The 17,740-nt window shown below is 36.1% G+C and overlaps 1 protein-coding gene across 2 annotated transcripts in view; it reads right to left on the bottom strand.

The window, feature by feature from the left end:
- The window catches only part of ABRAXAS2 (abraxas 2, BRISC complex subunit), a 28,015-nt gene extending 10,325 nt beyond the window's left edge, over nt 1-17,690 (bottom strand). The window contains exons 1-4 of one of the 2 annotated variants that reach the window (XM_034436411.3): nt 17,561-17,690; nt 8,136-8,226; nt 6,407-6,443; nt 4,380-4,446 (exon numbers count right to left, since the gene is read on the bottom strand). In XM_034436411.3, the coding sequence (XP_034292302.1) occupies nt 4,380-4,446; nt 6,407-6,443; nt 8,136-8,226; nt 17,561-17,632 (267 nt within the window). In that variant the 5' untranslated portion in view covers nt 17,633-17,690. Of the gene's footprint in view, nt 1-4,379; nt 4,447-6,406; nt 6,444-8,135; nt 8,227-16,060; nt 16,214-17,560 lie in introns of those variants that run through there. The other variant, XM_087871594.1, reaches the window with a different exon arrangement.
- Nucleotides 17,691-17,740: the final 50 nt, after the last annotated feature.

The raw sequence follows: 17,740 nt of genomic DNA, 5'->3' as shown, positions 1-17,740 counted from the left end.
CAGCAGCCTTTTTGAGGCTCCTAATCACAAAAGGTGTTTGCTTCCTTAACAATAAGTGTTACTAGACAACCCATGACCTGTTGGGTCATCATTTCAGAGATATTTCCTTACCTAGACAGAGAAAGAGAATGACCATGGGGTGACAAAGTGAGAATAGAAATAGAAACTTCTGACTTTCTGTCAGCCTTCCCATTGCATTTCCTTATGGGAAACTCACAGTGAGTCCTTTCCTTTTCCTTTTCCTTCCCTTCCCTTCCCATTTATTATAAGCATCTAGATTCTAGAGTAAACTACATATATGTGATTTGTTTATAAGCTATCGCTATGTCTCATTCTTCAGCAATGGAAAAATGTACAAAGCTTTGAAGAAATCGGGGGAAAGAAATACATTAATCAATATGCCACTATTACCACAGGGAGAAAAATAAAATTATGCAATATGCGTTTGCAGTGCTCTTTACACATATAAAGCTGCTTGAAGTACAATACTTTGCCAAGGTGTAAAATATTACAGCGGATCTGGGAAAGAAAGTCTGAGACCTTCACCCTGGTAAGCTTCAGTAAGTTATTGCAGAAGCGTACCATATTAAAGAAACCCTTATATTTCAGGAACTAAGCCCCTATGGGCACCAACTGATGTCTTTTTGGCAAGAATCCAAAAGTCTGTAGAAAAAAAATGGATTTCAACTCTATTTAAAAGCAGAATGAAAGACAGAGGATTTTCATTACCCTGCTTGACTATAGTCCCTAGGTTATCTTGTAATGGTTTAACTCGGAAGAGGAGGAGAATGCTGAGCCATTTAAGAAAATATTTTTGAGGTCTGGGAAAATACAAATGTAATAAAAAAGAACTTTGCTTTGATTGTGTTAGGTACAGTATGAAGCTGTTTGAATTTTCAATCTTTCTGCATAAATATGTCCTGTGAGTCCCTTGGACTGCAAGACGATCAAACCGGTCAGTCCTAAAGGAGATCAACCCTGACTGCTCTTTAGAAGGCCAGATCCTGAAAATGAAACTCAAATACTTTGGCCACCTAATGAGAAGGAAGGACTCACTGGAGAAGAGCCTAATGCTGGGAATGATTGAGGGCAAAAGAAGGAGGGGACAACAGAGAATGAGGTGGCTGGATGGAGTCACTGAAGCAGCTTAAATGGATGGTAGAGGACAGGAAAGCCTGGAAGAACATTGCCCATGTGATCGTGATGGGTCGGACACGACTTCGCAACATAACAACAGCAACAATATCCTAAAATGTGATTTGTTTTCCACAGAAGTCCTAAAACTAAATAAAGAGAACTCAATTGAAGAAATGAGTCAGAAAAGTTCACATTCATTGAGGAAAATGATCCAAAGTTACATATTTGTCTTTATTAGTTTATCTACCACTACTTTATAAGTTGAAATCAGTAAAAACTTGATTTGATTTGATGCTGCAGGCAATTTTACCAGCATTCTTTTTGATTGAAATAAACTGTTCATTTGTTGTTGCAGTTTAAATTAAAAAACTTTGAAAAATAATTGACTTGTTTCTATGCTTAGATAGTTATGCTCTGAAATGGAACCTCTTCAACCACTCAAAGAAAAATCAAAAGAACCATGGTTCATAAATTTCATGACTTTTACTATTTATATGCTAATGTACAGAGTATGGGAAATAAACAAGATGGGCAGTTAGTATCAAAGACAAATATGATTTATTAGGTATAATGGTAATCTGGAAGAATGATTTCTATGACTAGAATAGGGTAATTAAAGGATGCAATTTAATTAATTGAGGAAGCAACAGATGCAACAGAAAGGAAGAAAAGTTGTACCACCTGTTAACATGCTCTCAGAATCCCAAATATAGGAAGCATTTGTGATATAACAAGGAAAGAAACAAAAAATGCAATGTTATTGTTGATGTCTAATATTATCTTCCATCCAAATAGAAGATGTGGATCACACCTTCAAAAATCAAATTGCACATTATTCAATGAGGCATGAAGCTACAGTGAAAGGAGACTTGAGGTAACATATGTCTCTGCAACACATGGTCCTTACAGGAAATTCCCTATTTGGCTTGCTGATTACTTCCTACTTTACATGTGAATGGAAATCACAAAAGAATCAGCTAACATTGACTTGATACTAATCAATACAATATAGTGTTAAGTGTTGCATAATGCTGGAGTTTTCGATTTAAAATGAAAGTGTGCATATTCAAATATATATGTTGAGCTTACAAAAATAAGGTTAATAAATTCGGTCAATGGGAGCCTGGAACAGGAGAAGCTAATAGGAAAAGATGCTAAAAATGGATTGGACTTCTTAAGAAGAGATATTAAAAGCACAAATGCAAACAATGCCAGCAGAGAAGAACAAGGTCAACAGAAGACCCAACTGAAAAAACAAAACAAAACAATGGATACATGCAGTAAATGGAAAGAGGCCAGGATCACATACAAAAAAGTACAGGCAAGTAGCTCAGAAATGTAAAGCTGTTGTTAGTAATCCGATAGGCAACTTGACTTTGTTTTTTTTTTTTTTTTCCTTGAAAACATTCTGCTTCTCATCGAAGAAGCTTCTTCAGTTCATCTGAAAAATTGGTGAGAAATGGAACATTTTCAAGCAAAAAAAAACAAAAACAAACCCAAACAAACAAGAAAAAGCACCTTTGGGACAACCATGACTTGGTTGATTGAGAATCTCCACAGACATCTGGTGTTAGTAAAGCAGAGGTTCAAAATGAATCAAACTAAGGGTATATGTTTAAAGTAATTTTAAAAAATGGCATCTGTATAAAGATTTAAAATAAAAGGCTTAGTGTTAGGGTTAAGCCTAATAGTACACATAAGAATCAGTACATCAGATCCTTATTTCTGTTTTCAATATATGAGAAACAGAAAGTCAGCAAGTTGAAGACCAGTCAAATGTAATACTTAAAAGAATTCCATAGAAGACAATAAAAAGATCAGCCTGTAATTAAATTGAAAATGATGAGGGAAGTATCAGAAATGAGTGTGGATTTGTTGTGAACAAATCTTGCCATATCATGCTTGATACATAGTATATCTTGATGTCAGTAAAACATCAAGACAAAGTACCACATAGTTAAGTGTGGGCTGGATTGCAAGATTATTAAATCAAAATCATATTCAATGTACTCAGAAATTGGGAAGAGATACCATGTGAGATGCCACAAGGATCAGTCCTAGATTGCCCTTACTATTGTTACTAATGATTTGGGTAAAGAACTGGAAGGAATAATTATATTTGCAGATGACACAAAATGGATAGCTAATACCTTAACAAAAAGAAATAAAATTAGAAATGATCTTAATAAAATAGACAAATGTGATGAAAATAATAGATTACATTTTATAACTGCAAATGCAAAGCGCTTCACTAGCAATATGATGTGGTTGCAAAAAAAGATACCGTAAATGCTATTTAGGCTGTATCAAGCAGTACAGCATCCATTCACTGGAAGTAATAGTTCCCTATTATTCTGCTTCGATAAATCACCATCTTATGTACTATTTTGGGTGAATAACTTTAGGAAGAATTCAGAAAAACTGGAACAGATTCAGAGAAAGGCACAAATGATCCTGGAAACTAGACATTAAGTTATGTGAAGAGAAATTGGGTATATTTTGCCTTGGGGGAAACAGATAGCAGCATTTTTCAAATGATTGAAAGGATTTAACAAAGAAGTCAAGACCTGTGCACATACGAGAGTAAGGGGATAGAGAGTAATGGATTTAGGTTACGGGAAAGCAGATCCCAATTAAGTATTAGAAAAAAATTCCTGGATGCTGTTTAACAGTAAAACCAATTATGTAGAGAGGTGGTAGTTTCCCCTTTACTGTACATGTTCAAGTAACAACTTAAACAACCATAGCTCATTGATGCTTTAATTCTTGACTGAGCTGGGGGTTGGCATCATAAAGTAGACTAGATTAGGAAACTAATTCCACAGGAAGACTAGAATTATATTTTATTGAAAAAGGCTAGTAACAGTATCTTGCAAGTCTGCCTGTTATTGGCTTCTTGCTATTAGCTTTTGGATGGTTACTGCAAGATCATCACCATCATAGCTCCCTATAGTTGAATTCAACAACTGAAATTGCTCTTTTCAATTTTGTAACTCTACAATGATTTTATTCATGTATCAGATTTAGAATAGTCACCTAACTCAAAACAACTGAGATGCTCAGCAGCATATAATCCATAACTTCAAATGGTCACCAAGTTGTAAGTTAAGGACTACCTCTACTGGAACATTTTGGAAATGTTCCGTCTAAAGTAACACCTTCTAAAAGCTATAATTAACTTTTCCTTCTTATACAAGAGAATAAATATGAATGCAAATGGAACTGAAAATATGTAAGCTTACTTTTCTCCGATTTTTAAGAATTCTGTCCAAATTCTCTTCATTGACTTTGCCTGCATAATCATAAAAACTTTTAAAAAAGAACAAAACAGAAGTTTAGATTATACATTTAATCACAGCGAAGTGTTGTGAAGCAAAACATAGATGTTGAATAAGCTATTCCTCACTAACTCTTCTGTGTTCCAAACTGTACAGAGGTTTATGCAATACATAAAAGGTTAGAGAAGACATGCCCCTATTAAAAAAAATGCTTAGTCTGAATATTCAGCAGAATTCCACAACAATACATATAGTATACAAATAATGTATCAAAGAAATGCTCTTATCAAAAAAACAACAACAAAAAAACAGGAATATATCAGATCAAGCAACTCTTGATACATGTGGAGCACTGGAAAATATTCCTGCCTCTTAATAACTTCTGTTCACATGATACAAATTGTTTTCTGATTCAGAGAAATTTATATTATTAGGAAAAATCCCAGTTTAATGGAGCATGTTTTTAACAATTTATCCCACTTCAGCTTGCAACATGTATACTCTTAATATGCAAAGCATCATATTAATATTATTATGATTATGGCCTTTATTCAGAGAAATGAAGGATCATTTACTTTATAAAATACCTGTTTAATTAATTGAAAATGTCTCAGCTAGACAATGTATTATTATTTTGTTCACGGTATAAATAAGGTCAAAGAAAATAATTCATCGGGTATTTCTGAGAGTTATTTTTAAATAAGCTTTTTAAAGTAGATGAATTTAGAGATGATTTTTTATTAATGCAGTATAATCTTGAATGAAAGAACAGATGAAACATCACAATTATACATTCTCTGAATTCATATATTTAAGGATATATCTTATTAATTAGATAATTATTTTTCAGTTTTTATACCCCATTGTTATGGACAGGTTACACCACAAGAAAAATTATAAAAACAACCCCTCCCCAAAATAAATAAACAAATCTTCCTCCAAATTACAACTAACAGCACTTCAGATTGAATGTCTTTTGAAATAAAACTTGTCTTCAATGGTCTTATTTATTTATATGTACATTAGAAATGTATAACACTGCCCAACACTGAATGGCACACAATAAAAATTCATACAATAGTTGTTTTTCTAAAAAATCTCAAACAGTGGAAGAAAAATAACCATTTAAGAGAATTAAACACATAGATGGAGAAACACCCTGGTTTTCAGAGAACTTTGAAGCTGGGTTGAGGGTTATAACTTGTGGGATGGTATTCCAAAGGGCAGGTATTGTAACAGAGAGTTCTTCTAAATAGCATGAAGAAGAGGCTTTAAGAATCTTTCTAGACAAAGAGTTTCAAAGTGTAGGGGCTTCGAAGTTGCCCTTTAAAGTCAAGGATAACTACCAATCCTTACAAGCAGTCCAGTACAATGATCAATGGTACTGAAGGGCACCAAAAGGGCTAACAGAATCAAGAAATTTTTACCCAGATCCTGATAAAAGTCATCCACAAGAGAACCAATGTCATTTCAATCTCTCATTAGTCTGAATTCTGATGGCAAGGATTCAGATTTTGCTCGACCATCTAAAGCTGAGCTGCCACCAGTTTCTCAAAGATCTTTCTCAATAAACAAACAGAACACTGGAGACAGGAAGAAGGATCCAGATAACTTCAGAAGATACAGCCCTGTTTAGCACATTAGAGGGGAGATGGGTGGCATAAAAATGTAATAAATAAAATAAATTAACTGGCAGCTCCTGATCTCTAATAACATATGGAACTGTATTTTTTATTATTATGATAGTTCATTTACTTTGCACCTGTGTAATAAAGGCTCAAAACAAATCATTTTATTTCCTCAAATAGGAACTCTGAGAAACTGAGGAGAATTAATTACTAGTCCAAAATTAACTACTGAATACTATAGTTGAATGAGCACCTAGGTCTCCTCAGTTCCATTCAGATGCTTGACCCATTTTGTTACACTGTTGAATTTAGCCCAATGACGACTGGTAAAGGGAATAAAAGTATGTGATAGAAGTAACCTACCTAAAGAGTTTGGAACAAGGCTCATGATTATGGATTTCTGGAAAAAAAAAACCAACACATTTATATTACTCTAAGGAAAGAGAAACACTCTAAAAATAATTTAAAGCAATATAACCCTAGCCCATATAAATAGTTCCAGGTTCACACAATCAGCAAATACTTCACTTTTCACAGAGTGATGATTTCACAGACCGACTTCTGCCACCAATAGCCTCCCACCGGCCAGTTAGCTCCCACAGAGAGGGTCTCCTCAGGGTGCCATCAGCCAAGTTATGTCGGCTGGCAACACCCAGGGGGAGGGCCTTCTCTGTGGGAGCCCAGCCCTGTGTGGAATGAACTGCCCCCGGAAATATGTAAGATCTCCGACCTCTGGGTGTTTCGCTGCGCACTGAAGACCCTGTTGTTCCGCCAGGCCGGGCTATCAACATAATAATTTTAAATTGGGGTATTTTAAATTTTCGGGATTTTAAACCGGGCCAAATCTATTTAATTATTTTAATTTTTAATCATTGTTGTCTTGTGTTTTTAAATTGGCTATACACCGCCCTGAGTCCTTCAGGAGAAGGGCGGTATAGAAATAAAATAATAATAATAATAATAATAATAATAATAATAATAATAATAATAATAATAATAATAATAATAATAATTTATTAAGAATTCCTGCGGAACGTAATTGGGCAACTTTAGCAGACTTAATCACTTCTCAAAATGAATGTATTAAATAAAGACTTCATTGCTATTGCCTGCCCACAAAACTGATTATTTCTACAACTGATTATTTAAATGAGTAATTGCTGTGGAAAGAGAACATGAAATTCCTCTAAAGATAATCAAGCAAAGTAGATATGTTGCCAAATCTTTAATGCAATGTATTTGCTTTAGGAACCGATTCATAATTTCAAATTATCTGTCAGAATGTGCTAGGAACCACAGTCCCACTTAGGGCAGATATGGGGGAGAACTATCTCTACAAAAGACCACCTCCTGAAGTTGAAAGCACACCTACTAGGATTATGTGAACTATTGGCCCTGCAAACAATAACAAGTAAATTGAAAATAGAATGGGGGGGTAGGTAGAACAGAAGAACCACAGTTGTAGAGAAGCTGTTCTTTCTTCCAACAGGAGAGGTAAGACAGCATTTTATGGCTCTAAACTTTCCATCAAATGTGGACTTTTGAAAATCTATTTATAACAATTTGGCATCTCTTAAGTCTGTGTCTCCGAAAATATGGCAAAAGCCTTTACAAAATACAAACAATTCTGACTCAATTTTAAACAAAGCTGGATAAGAGAGGCACTGACATTTCTACTTCGTCCTCCACTTTTGCAGAAAAAGTCAAAATAATCCCTTTCAAATTTAATGTTCAATGCCCCATGGATCTGTTAACCTGGAATAATTGTGTGTACTTGAGTATACTTAGTCATATTCATGACTCTGCATATGTTAAAAATCAGAGACCATATAAACTGTACTCAACAAAATAAATCAAATAACATTACTCGCCTCCTGCCAAAATACTTTCTGGACTCACATCAACTTGACTTTGTAATCAGAAAATCCAAAATCAAATGTTTAATTGTGCAAGCCATCTAAAATCGCTTATGCAAGATGGGTAGATATACAAACTGAACAAATAAGTAAGTAAACATGCAATCTACAATCATATAATCTAAATAAATACAATATTACACTGAATTGTTAGAGAGAAATTTAATAACGCTTACCAATTACTTGGAGAAATTCTGTGTTGCTAATCTGAGAGTCACTAATACTGAATGTCTCCTCTTGTCTTACCTCTCCTAATAAAAACCCTTCCTGTAAAAAGAAAAATATTTCGATTAAAGGTAGAAAAATAGAAACTGAATTCATTTCCTTATGCACTTTTTATAGCTTCACAAAATTAAAAATGGTATTTACCTTTCTTTCACCTATGATGAAAATTTAACATCATAGCAATAGGAATTAATATAAAAGTTAAAAGGCATAAATCAGCAGATCCAGGTCCGTTCCCCTTGGGGTGGACATAATTCAGTCCATCCAAGTATGAAAAAACTGTGATATGAGATGATTCTCTAAACCTCACATTCTGAAAAATTAATGGAGTGCCTAGAGCAGATTTTGAAGTTGCAGGAAGCATTATGGATGTAACTAACCTCCAACAGAATCTCAACAGTTTTCAACAGAGTTTAAATAAAAAAGGTCAGGTACATATATTTTATTCATTTTTAAAGACATAAAACTTGTACTATTAGTTGTTTGTGAAGCTAAACATCCAAGCAGAATTTATGACCCCAATTCCACTTAAAATAAAGAAAAATCTATCAATCAGAATGGATTTGGAAGGACCTTGGAAGTCTTCTAACTAATCCAACCAAGATTATCTACACAGAGATAAAACCAAGTTTAAAAGTTACACGTATTCTCTTCCTTTGTAACCATAAAAAAAAGTTAAAAGGCAAACCACACAAAACAGGCAAGATCATAATGCAGCTAAGACATACAAGTGTCTAAATATGAACATCTATAAATTACTTGCTGTTGATTTACTACTGGACAAATTAAGCCAGCATTGCACTCCCAAACTGATATAGCAATGCCATTCCCCCCCCCCCCCGGTAATAAGATTTTCAAATCTGTTATTACTGATAAATATATGAAGCTTACTTTAACATGTGAAATACTTTTAAACTATACTATAAAAGTTATAACACTGGTAACTTATTACCATTTAAGATGGCAAAGCTTATTTATTCAGTTTGGTCAAATGTTTACCATTGGTCAAATGTTTACCAGTTTTCAAAGTGGAAAAACTACTCAAGTTCAAGTTCACTTCTCATATTAAGAAACACAACATTTAACAAAGACAACCTATTAACTATTAAACTAATAGTTTAATAGTTATTATTAAATGCATTTAATAAAATGCATGAATGTTGTTTAAAAGTATGAAGGATAAAACCAGCTGAAAGTTTCTTAGAAGATATCCTTAAATATTAATTTGTTTTCAAATTTGTTCTCTATTTTTTATAGAAAAATAGTCTCAGTCCACATAGTCAAGTTTGTATATATTGGGATAATGCTACGTTTTTTGGCATTTGGCCTCCATATACCACATTTGAAATTAATTGAATTTGAAATGAAACACAGAAGATGGAAACGAATCAAAGACCTTCAGCTTTAATTCAAGAGGTTTGCAAAAGTGACAGTAACTATGAACTAAAAATTACAGCCATTTTAATATACCCAGACCCCTTTTGGTAGCTCATAAATAGTGGGGCAAGTGGCTACAAGCAGTTTTAAGGCCAGTTCCAGAAAGCTGTGCAGTTGGTTCTGAGTGTTACATTTGCATTTGGTAGCTGTTCATTGGAATACTCATCATGAAGTCCAAAGAAGAGTCTATACAAATGAAAGAGTACTTCATTAGGCTGAAAAAGCAAAATAAGAGAAATAGCAAAAACATTGGGAGTGGTCAAAATGCGGATTTCAAACTCGCGGCATCACATTGCCATCACGTGACGTTTCGTGATGTTTTCCCCCAGAGAGCTTCATGAATGTAAATTCAGAGGTTTCACAACAAGGTACAAACCACTGTTAACACTCAAGTACAGAAAGGACAGATTAGACTTTGTTAGAAAACCTAGAAAAAAGCCTTGCCCGGTTCTGGAATAAGATTCTTTGGACTGATGAAATCAAGATTAATTTGTGCCAGAATGATGGGAAGAGGAAAGGGTAGAGAAGGAAAGGCACAGCTCATGATCTGTCAAACATGGTGGAGGCAGTGTTACGGCATGGCCATATATAGCTGCCAATGGAATCAGGACACTGGTTGCTTATTGTTGACCTGACTGCTGATAAAAGCAGCAGGATGAATTCTGAAGTGTATAGAGCTATATACTCTCTGCTTAGCATTCAGCCAAATGCTACAACATTGATAGGACACAGGAAAGGTAGGATTTGATATTGCAAGGATATGTATATATTTAATAAATAGAATATAAGAACTATAAAAAAAATTACATAATTTTAGAAATATAGTTAAGAATCTTAACATGATGTTGAACTATATTCCTAAAACATGCAATATGTCATCTCATGAAGAGCTTTGGCTCTACTGAGTCTGATGCATTGCAAAGAGGATAATTTTATGCAAATAGAAAGAATATTGCCCTACTGGTGTTAAAGAATGGATTCAAAATATGCCACTTGAACAAAGATTTGTTGTAAAAATGAGATGAAGCAATATATTTCCAAATAAAGCAGATCTAATGATAAAGGATTGAATTAATTTTATCTTGTTACTAATAGATACTATATGGATCAATTTTCTTCCCCCCCCTTCTATTTTAATCACTATAATGTATCTAGTTTTTCACTTAAATTAGGGGTTGCAAATAATTGTTTTATTCTAAATAATTCTATTCTGTTTTGAATAAAAAAATCAAAAACATTCATGTAGGAGAAGCAGGAGACCCTGATTCTTACAGAAAAGCATATGAAACAGCAAATCACAGACATAAGTGTGAAAATATATTTTGCATTATCTGCATATAACAATAAATTTCCACATTAGCTGTTTTAATGGCTAATTTGACTTATCAATATCATCATTCACTATATTTTGCTTATCCAAAATTATCTGCATTAACAAACCTTTCCTTTCTAGCAAACCAAGAATAAAACTGTATTCTTCTAGCAGTACAACAATACAAATTTGGCAGGTGAGGTTTCTAAGCAATACAACTAAATTATAATTTGCAACTCTCCAGAGGATAAACATAATTTCTTTCCATTGTCAACTAGTATTTTGTCAAGTGGAATACAGAAAACAGCATTCATCAGTGTGTCCTTTAGCTTCAAGCAGAACCCAGATTGTAGCAAAATACTGTGCAGCAACTGAAAGTCAAATATATATATAAAATCATAACTAACATATTTTATCTCAAGTATTACAATTATTTGTATCACTTTTTAAATTGTTTTCAGTTGTACCATCTAACTCTGGTCTTAACTGTAATAAATATTCATTCAAAACACTATTGTACTCCCCTTCTTGGGCATAACACATGGCACATAAAAGTTATATATCTAATTTATAGAGTCACCCATCTCATGAGCAAGAGACTCTGGGTGGAACTTGTCAACCACCTGAAACCCTAAAGACTCCAAGCAACTTACAGAACTTAATACCCACTAGGAGAAGGGCGGTATACAAATTGAATAAAATAAAATAAATAAAATAAATATAAAAAAACTAATAAAGTAATTAAAATAGCAATCTAGTTAAGTTTCCATTTACAACAATGCTAAAAGTATTTTTATCTTTACTGAAAGTGATGATGGTGCTTATAATTAATCCCTGAAGGAAACCCCTATGTTCACCTGCTTCCAGAAGGCCATGAGGGTAGGAACTATCCTTGGCTCAAGACACAACATATTTCCAAGGAAGAAAACTTTTAAAAAGAGCACTTGGTGTTGCCCTCCCTAGTCCTTACCCGCAAACTCTCTTGACTAGTGAGGAGTCAGAGCAGGGACTCTTGTCAGCTTCCCAAGTAGACCAGAAAAAGAAACACAGGATGAACTAATTCTACTATATTATAAAGCTACATTAACAGAATTTTATAAGTCTGAAAGTACAACTCTTTTGCCATCTTATTTTACTGGCTGATAACTTAGGGTGGATCCTCTCTAAGTTTCTTTCTCTGCCTGTTACTCAGTAGTGGGCTCCTCCTCCTTTTATCCAATTGTTCCCTTGCCACACACCCCCCTTTCGAAGTCATTCTTCCATTCCATTCCACGCTTCTTGTTCCGACAAGCAGAAAGTGTTGGGGAAAGGGAATCCCTAAGATAATCAGAACCTAACCCATATAAGTTCAGTTAAAGCAAGCAGACATTTGTTTGATAACAGCAATTTAGGACGATGCTAGAGACAGGTGATTACTTTAAAGACATAACAAAGTCATTGTCTGAAGGACCAGAATAGGGACAGAATATCCTGGGCAAAAAAAAATAAAATAACCCTACATAGTTGCTAAGGGCCGACACTCACTAGATTGATGGCCCATAAATAAAAACTGAATGACTAAGATTTGAATTGAACTTAGAAATCTATTGGTGATCAGCATGCATGCCATTGTGTCCTGGATTATAGTAATTGAAGTTTCCAGGTGGGTCTTCAAGAGCAGACACAAATAGAGATCTAATTTAATCAGTGTGACAACAGACATGAGTGACTATCAGTTAAGGTTGCCAACTGGTATACTAAAAGCTATGAATCTCCTAGACAGTCTCTACTTATTTTTCAAGCAAGAACTCTGAATCTAGGAGGCATTTCCAAATTGTGACTTTGCTCTTTTGGGGGAAGACAGCCCCATCAAGAGTAAAAAAGAAAAGAAAAAGACCTTGGAGTCAGATGACATCCAAATCTACAGCTACTCCATCTTGTTTGGGTTTAGTTTGAGCCTGGCTTTCCCTATCCAGGCCCTGAAAGCTTCTAGGCATTAAGTCATGACTTCCACTGTATTGTTCAATGGGCGCCCAATTCTGCATATTGATGATAGCTCAGTCTAAATTGATAGATGACTCTCCCAGAAGTTTCATGTTAAAGTTAAATAGGATTGGGAAAGAAGTGAATCCTGAGGCATTCCATATCAAAAGGCCTGTGAATCTGATCCTCTACCTACAACTAACTGGAATCACCTGGTCAGTTAGGAATAAAATGATTCCCAGTTGTGGTCTGGAAGGATATTGTGATTAGCAGTACTGAAAGGTGCCAAGAGATCTAGGAGGACAAAGATGTCCAATACTGTTTCATGAGCTTCTACCTCATGAAAGGGAATAGAGCAGTATAGTCCTTGATTTATGACAATTGAGGCCAAAATTTTGGTTGCTAAGTGAAACAGTTGTTGAGTGAATTTTGCCCCATTTTATGACTTTTGCCATAATTGTTGAGTGAATCACTGCAGTTGTTAAGTTAGTAACAGGGTTAAGTGAATCTGGTTTCCACATTGAATTTACTTGTCAGAAGGTTGCAAAAAGGTGATCACAGAACACCGCAATTGTTATAAATATGAGCCAGTTGTCAAGCATCTGAATTTTGATCAGGTAAACATCGGGATGCTATAATGGTTGAAAATGTGAAGAACGGTTCAAGTCATTTTTTTTAATACCATTGTAACTTTGAACTGTCACTAAATAAATGGTTGTAAATTGAGGACTACTATAGTTGTCAAATTTTATTAGATCTACCCAGCCTCCTGAGGAATGGGGGAATTGATACCTTTTTAAAGGCCTCTGGCATGTCTCCTTCACTCCAAAGTTGTTGACTACAGCCCTGATCTAACTTCCATTCTCTTCACTGGCTCCTTTATTAACCAGGAAGGCTAATGAACAATGAAATGATTTCCTTACAACCCTACTGGAGGATCAGGACTGAGGCTTACTACAGCTAATACTACTAATCTGAATGTTGCTATTTGTGAACTATTTCAACTATTTAATTAGAATACGACTGACTGCTACTTCATTTTCCTGGATTGTTTTAAATGTAAATAATTATAAATGATATATGTTATTGTATCTATAACATGTTATTATGACCCAGTAGAGCAGCGATGTCAAACTTCCGGCCCATGGCCTGGATGTGGCACGCACTGGCCATGCCCACTCACATTTTAGTGAAGGGGGTAAATTTGTAATATGTCACATGACATGACAACACGAGTTTGACACCCCTGCAGTAGAGAAACAAACTGATTTCATAAATATCAAAGGGAAAAATACAAACATGCTTTTTGGCATGGTCCCCACTTTCATGGCTTTCTAGAAATTGGTAATAAGCTGCTGTTGGAAGAAAGGGGCGTTGGTCCTACCTGATACGCCCTTTCTCTGAGTAGCTCCAGGAGTGTCCAAGAATAGGTTGTCTCGTCCCATTCTTGGACACTCCTGGGAGCTCTCAGGAGAAAGACACTGGAAACATGGGGGCTGATTGGAACGATGGTTTATTGGTGAACAGGACCACATAGGTTTGAGGTCCTGGGCAGCTGAACACATGGAGTGGAGAGTGAGAGGTATTTATAGTCCTTCAGGAGTAGGGCGGTATACAAATCTAATAAACAAATAAACAAACAAACAAATACCCTCTCTTGGGCTTTGAACTTGAGCTTCCTGTTCCTGTGCAAGAATATGTATTCTATTGCCTGCTGTCAGACTCCAATGGGGTGATGCAGGGGTGATAGCTGAGGTTGTCTGAGATACGTTTGGTTGAACCTTGCTGGGTGATGCAATGTCCTTAGGAAATTTTGAAATGCAGTGAGCCCTACTGCTAGATGGGCAGATGGCTAATCCTATTATGTCCTGAGGGTCATGTCTTAATCCAACAACCCTGAAGGTCTAATTGTCTTGTAGGTAGGCTGGCCCAGTTCTGCTCAATGGACACCAAATATCTGCAGGGGGCAGGGAGCTGTAGGGAGCTGCTCTTTGTCTTTAAAAACACATTTCTCCTTTTCTAATCCAGGGAAATATAATATTCTGCCTTTTTAATATTTCCTAATATTAAAGAGAGGGGTGGGCGCTAACTTTCTACACTGCTTTTCCAGAACATCTCTGTGAATTAGTTGTGTAGTTATCAACACCTTATTAGTCTAATGCTTTGTATTGTGGTTATTTTTTTTTTATTGCAAAAGTTTTACAATTACATTTTCACCCCTTTCCCCCCCCCCTCAACCCACCCCGAACTTCCCAACCTCCCTAACCCTCCCCTCCCCCCGGACTTCCACACAATATACTTATATCAGGTAAAAAGAAACCCCCCTTAATATAAAACTTATATAAAACTTGAACCCCTCCCTCCTCCTTGTAAGTTTTTCATCTTCATTACACTGAAATATTTGGACCTTTCTCTTTTATATGTCTAACCAATTCTTCCTCATGCAGCATAATACCAGTTTTTTGTGGTTATTTTTGTTTTATATTTTAGTATCCGTTAACACATTTAGGTTCCCATTGGGTTTAGGTGGAAATAAATCATATAAATAACTGGTACATAAAAGGATTGCCTTTAGAAACAATATAAAGATACCATTAACATTATCCTACAGATTTTGTTAGTTGTAGTTATCCTTCAAACAACAATAATCTCTTGCTTACAAATTTCTTGTCTTCTTACCCGTTCTTCCAAAAAGGTTATGTGCTATCATCTTAAATATGCTGTTTTAACTTAGTTAAATCAAACCAAGCATTGCAGAAATCAGAAGTTTGTACAAACATATCCTAGCATCCAAGCATATTGATTTTTGTCTCTCCCCCCCTTTGAATGTTCCTGTTTAACATAGTAAACGGATAGTTTCCAGTTTGTATAAAAATGGTATGAAGTGTTACTATTTCTGTAAGCGTGCAACAGAAATATGATATATGCAAATTTTTCTATTTCAGTTGAATAAGAATAATGAATTTGGATAATACAGTGGCAGATGGATGAGAACATCAGGTACTTTCTAAATAAGCACCTAATATTATAGTATTTAGGATACAGTAGATAAATACATATCTACAAATACATAAATAAATATACAGCAATACAATATTTAATGTTCTAAACAGACGTTAGTAAAGAATCATGTAGTCTAGAATTATACTGCAATGTATTACTTGCATATCTTTCCCCAAAGTCCCTCAAAGTCAGAACAAAAGATGCTTCTTGGATGAGAAGGAAAAAAACCAAGAAAGTCCAGTTGCCTTGTGGAAAAATTACCTTTAGGACAACCATGACCAGGATGATTTGAGTATCTCCAAAGCTTATCTTATAGAAAATAATATTTATGAATGTTATAGGAATGATGAACTTGAATACGTGTAAAAATATACATAATACTATTATTCACTGGAGTATTAAAAGAAATGCAATTATAATACCAATGTAAAAGTTTACTGATCTGTTTTCATTTCTCCAAGATTTTTGTCACAACCCTCACTCTAATAACCAACTGATATCAAATAGGAACAGGCCATAAAGAGTACGTGCCCCGCCTGACCATAGCAGGTCCACCCTTTACGTTTTAAAACACACATCTATAATAACATACATAGGGGCATCTAATCATACAACCATAGTTACTCAAGATATACAGGTAGTCCTCGACTTATGATCACAACTGAGCCCACAATTTCTGTTGTTAAGTGAGATATTTGTTAAATGAGTTTCACCCCATTTTACCACCTTTCTTGCCACAGTTGTTAAGTGAATCATTACAGTTGGTAAGTTAGTAACCCGGCTGTTAAGCGAATCTGGCTTCCCCATTGACTTTGCTTGTCAGAAGGTAGCAAAAGGGGATCCCATGACCCCAGGACAGTGCAACCGTCATAAATATGAGTCAGTTGGCAAGCGTCTGAATTTTGATCACCTGACCGTGGGGATGCTCGCAAAGGTCGTAATTGTGAAAAACGGTCGTTAAGTCGCATTTTTTTCCAGTGCCATCGTAACTTCCAACGGTCACTAAACCAACTGATGTAAGTCAAGGACTACTTACCTGTACGACGCAACTGTGATTTCTAAAGTTTCTACCCTCTCTCTGATGAAAACGGGCTGGTTTTTTTTTTCCCTCCCAAAGCTGAAGTGATATGGCAGCTGCAAGAACTACTTCCTCAATGTAATCTGTAATCTTGCTGAGATAGCAATCCCTGGGCTGTCCACAGTCTAGATTTCACCAATCTGCTTACATATTAGCCTGCCTGCCTGCCAACTAACGGTCCCCCCTTCATACGACAGCTCCACAGGTGCCCCATTAACCAACAGCGCTGGTCCACACAGGCAACCTAATGTTTTTTCGGCGACCCCACCTCCAAATACTTTATTTTCAGAACCCCCCTCGACCACTTTCTCTTTCCACGGCCCCTCCCTCCCTCCCGTGGGTCCTCCCCTTCTTTCGTCCCACCGCCACCTCGGTCCTTCAGGGGTCGCCCTTCATTCCTCCTCCTCCTCCCGGTCCCTTTTTGTCAGACTGGTTTCTTCTTTGAGGATCTCCCTCTTTTCTCGAGCCTTCCCTCCCGCCCAGAACCGGGAAGACGGGGTGGGATGAGTGGAGGGGGAGAGAAACCCCCTCCCTTCCCCGACTCCTCCATGAGGATAAAACCGCCAGCAGGCCGAAATACTTACGTGATCGGCGCTGCTGTTGGCGCTGTAATAACAGACCGAACTGAAGGTATAGCCTGAAATGGAAGCCGCCATGATGGAGCCCCACCACCTCCGACGACGAACGATCCCACAAGCCACCACACCCGCAACCTCCCCGGCTCGGCTCGCGCCTCCAGTTCCGGCCAGCGCGCGCGCGGCTTC

This window comes from Pantherophis guttatus, chromosome 6, assembly GCF_059756535.1.
Source record: "Pantherophis guttatus breed Tessera chromosome 6, ASM5975653v1, whole genome shotgun sequence".
Classification (NCBI taxonomy): domain Eukaryota; kingdom Metazoa; phylum Chordata; class Lepidosauria; order Squamata; family Colubridae; genus Pantherophis; species Pantherophis guttatus.
This window is presented reverse-complemented; position numbering and strand designations above follow the sequence as displayed.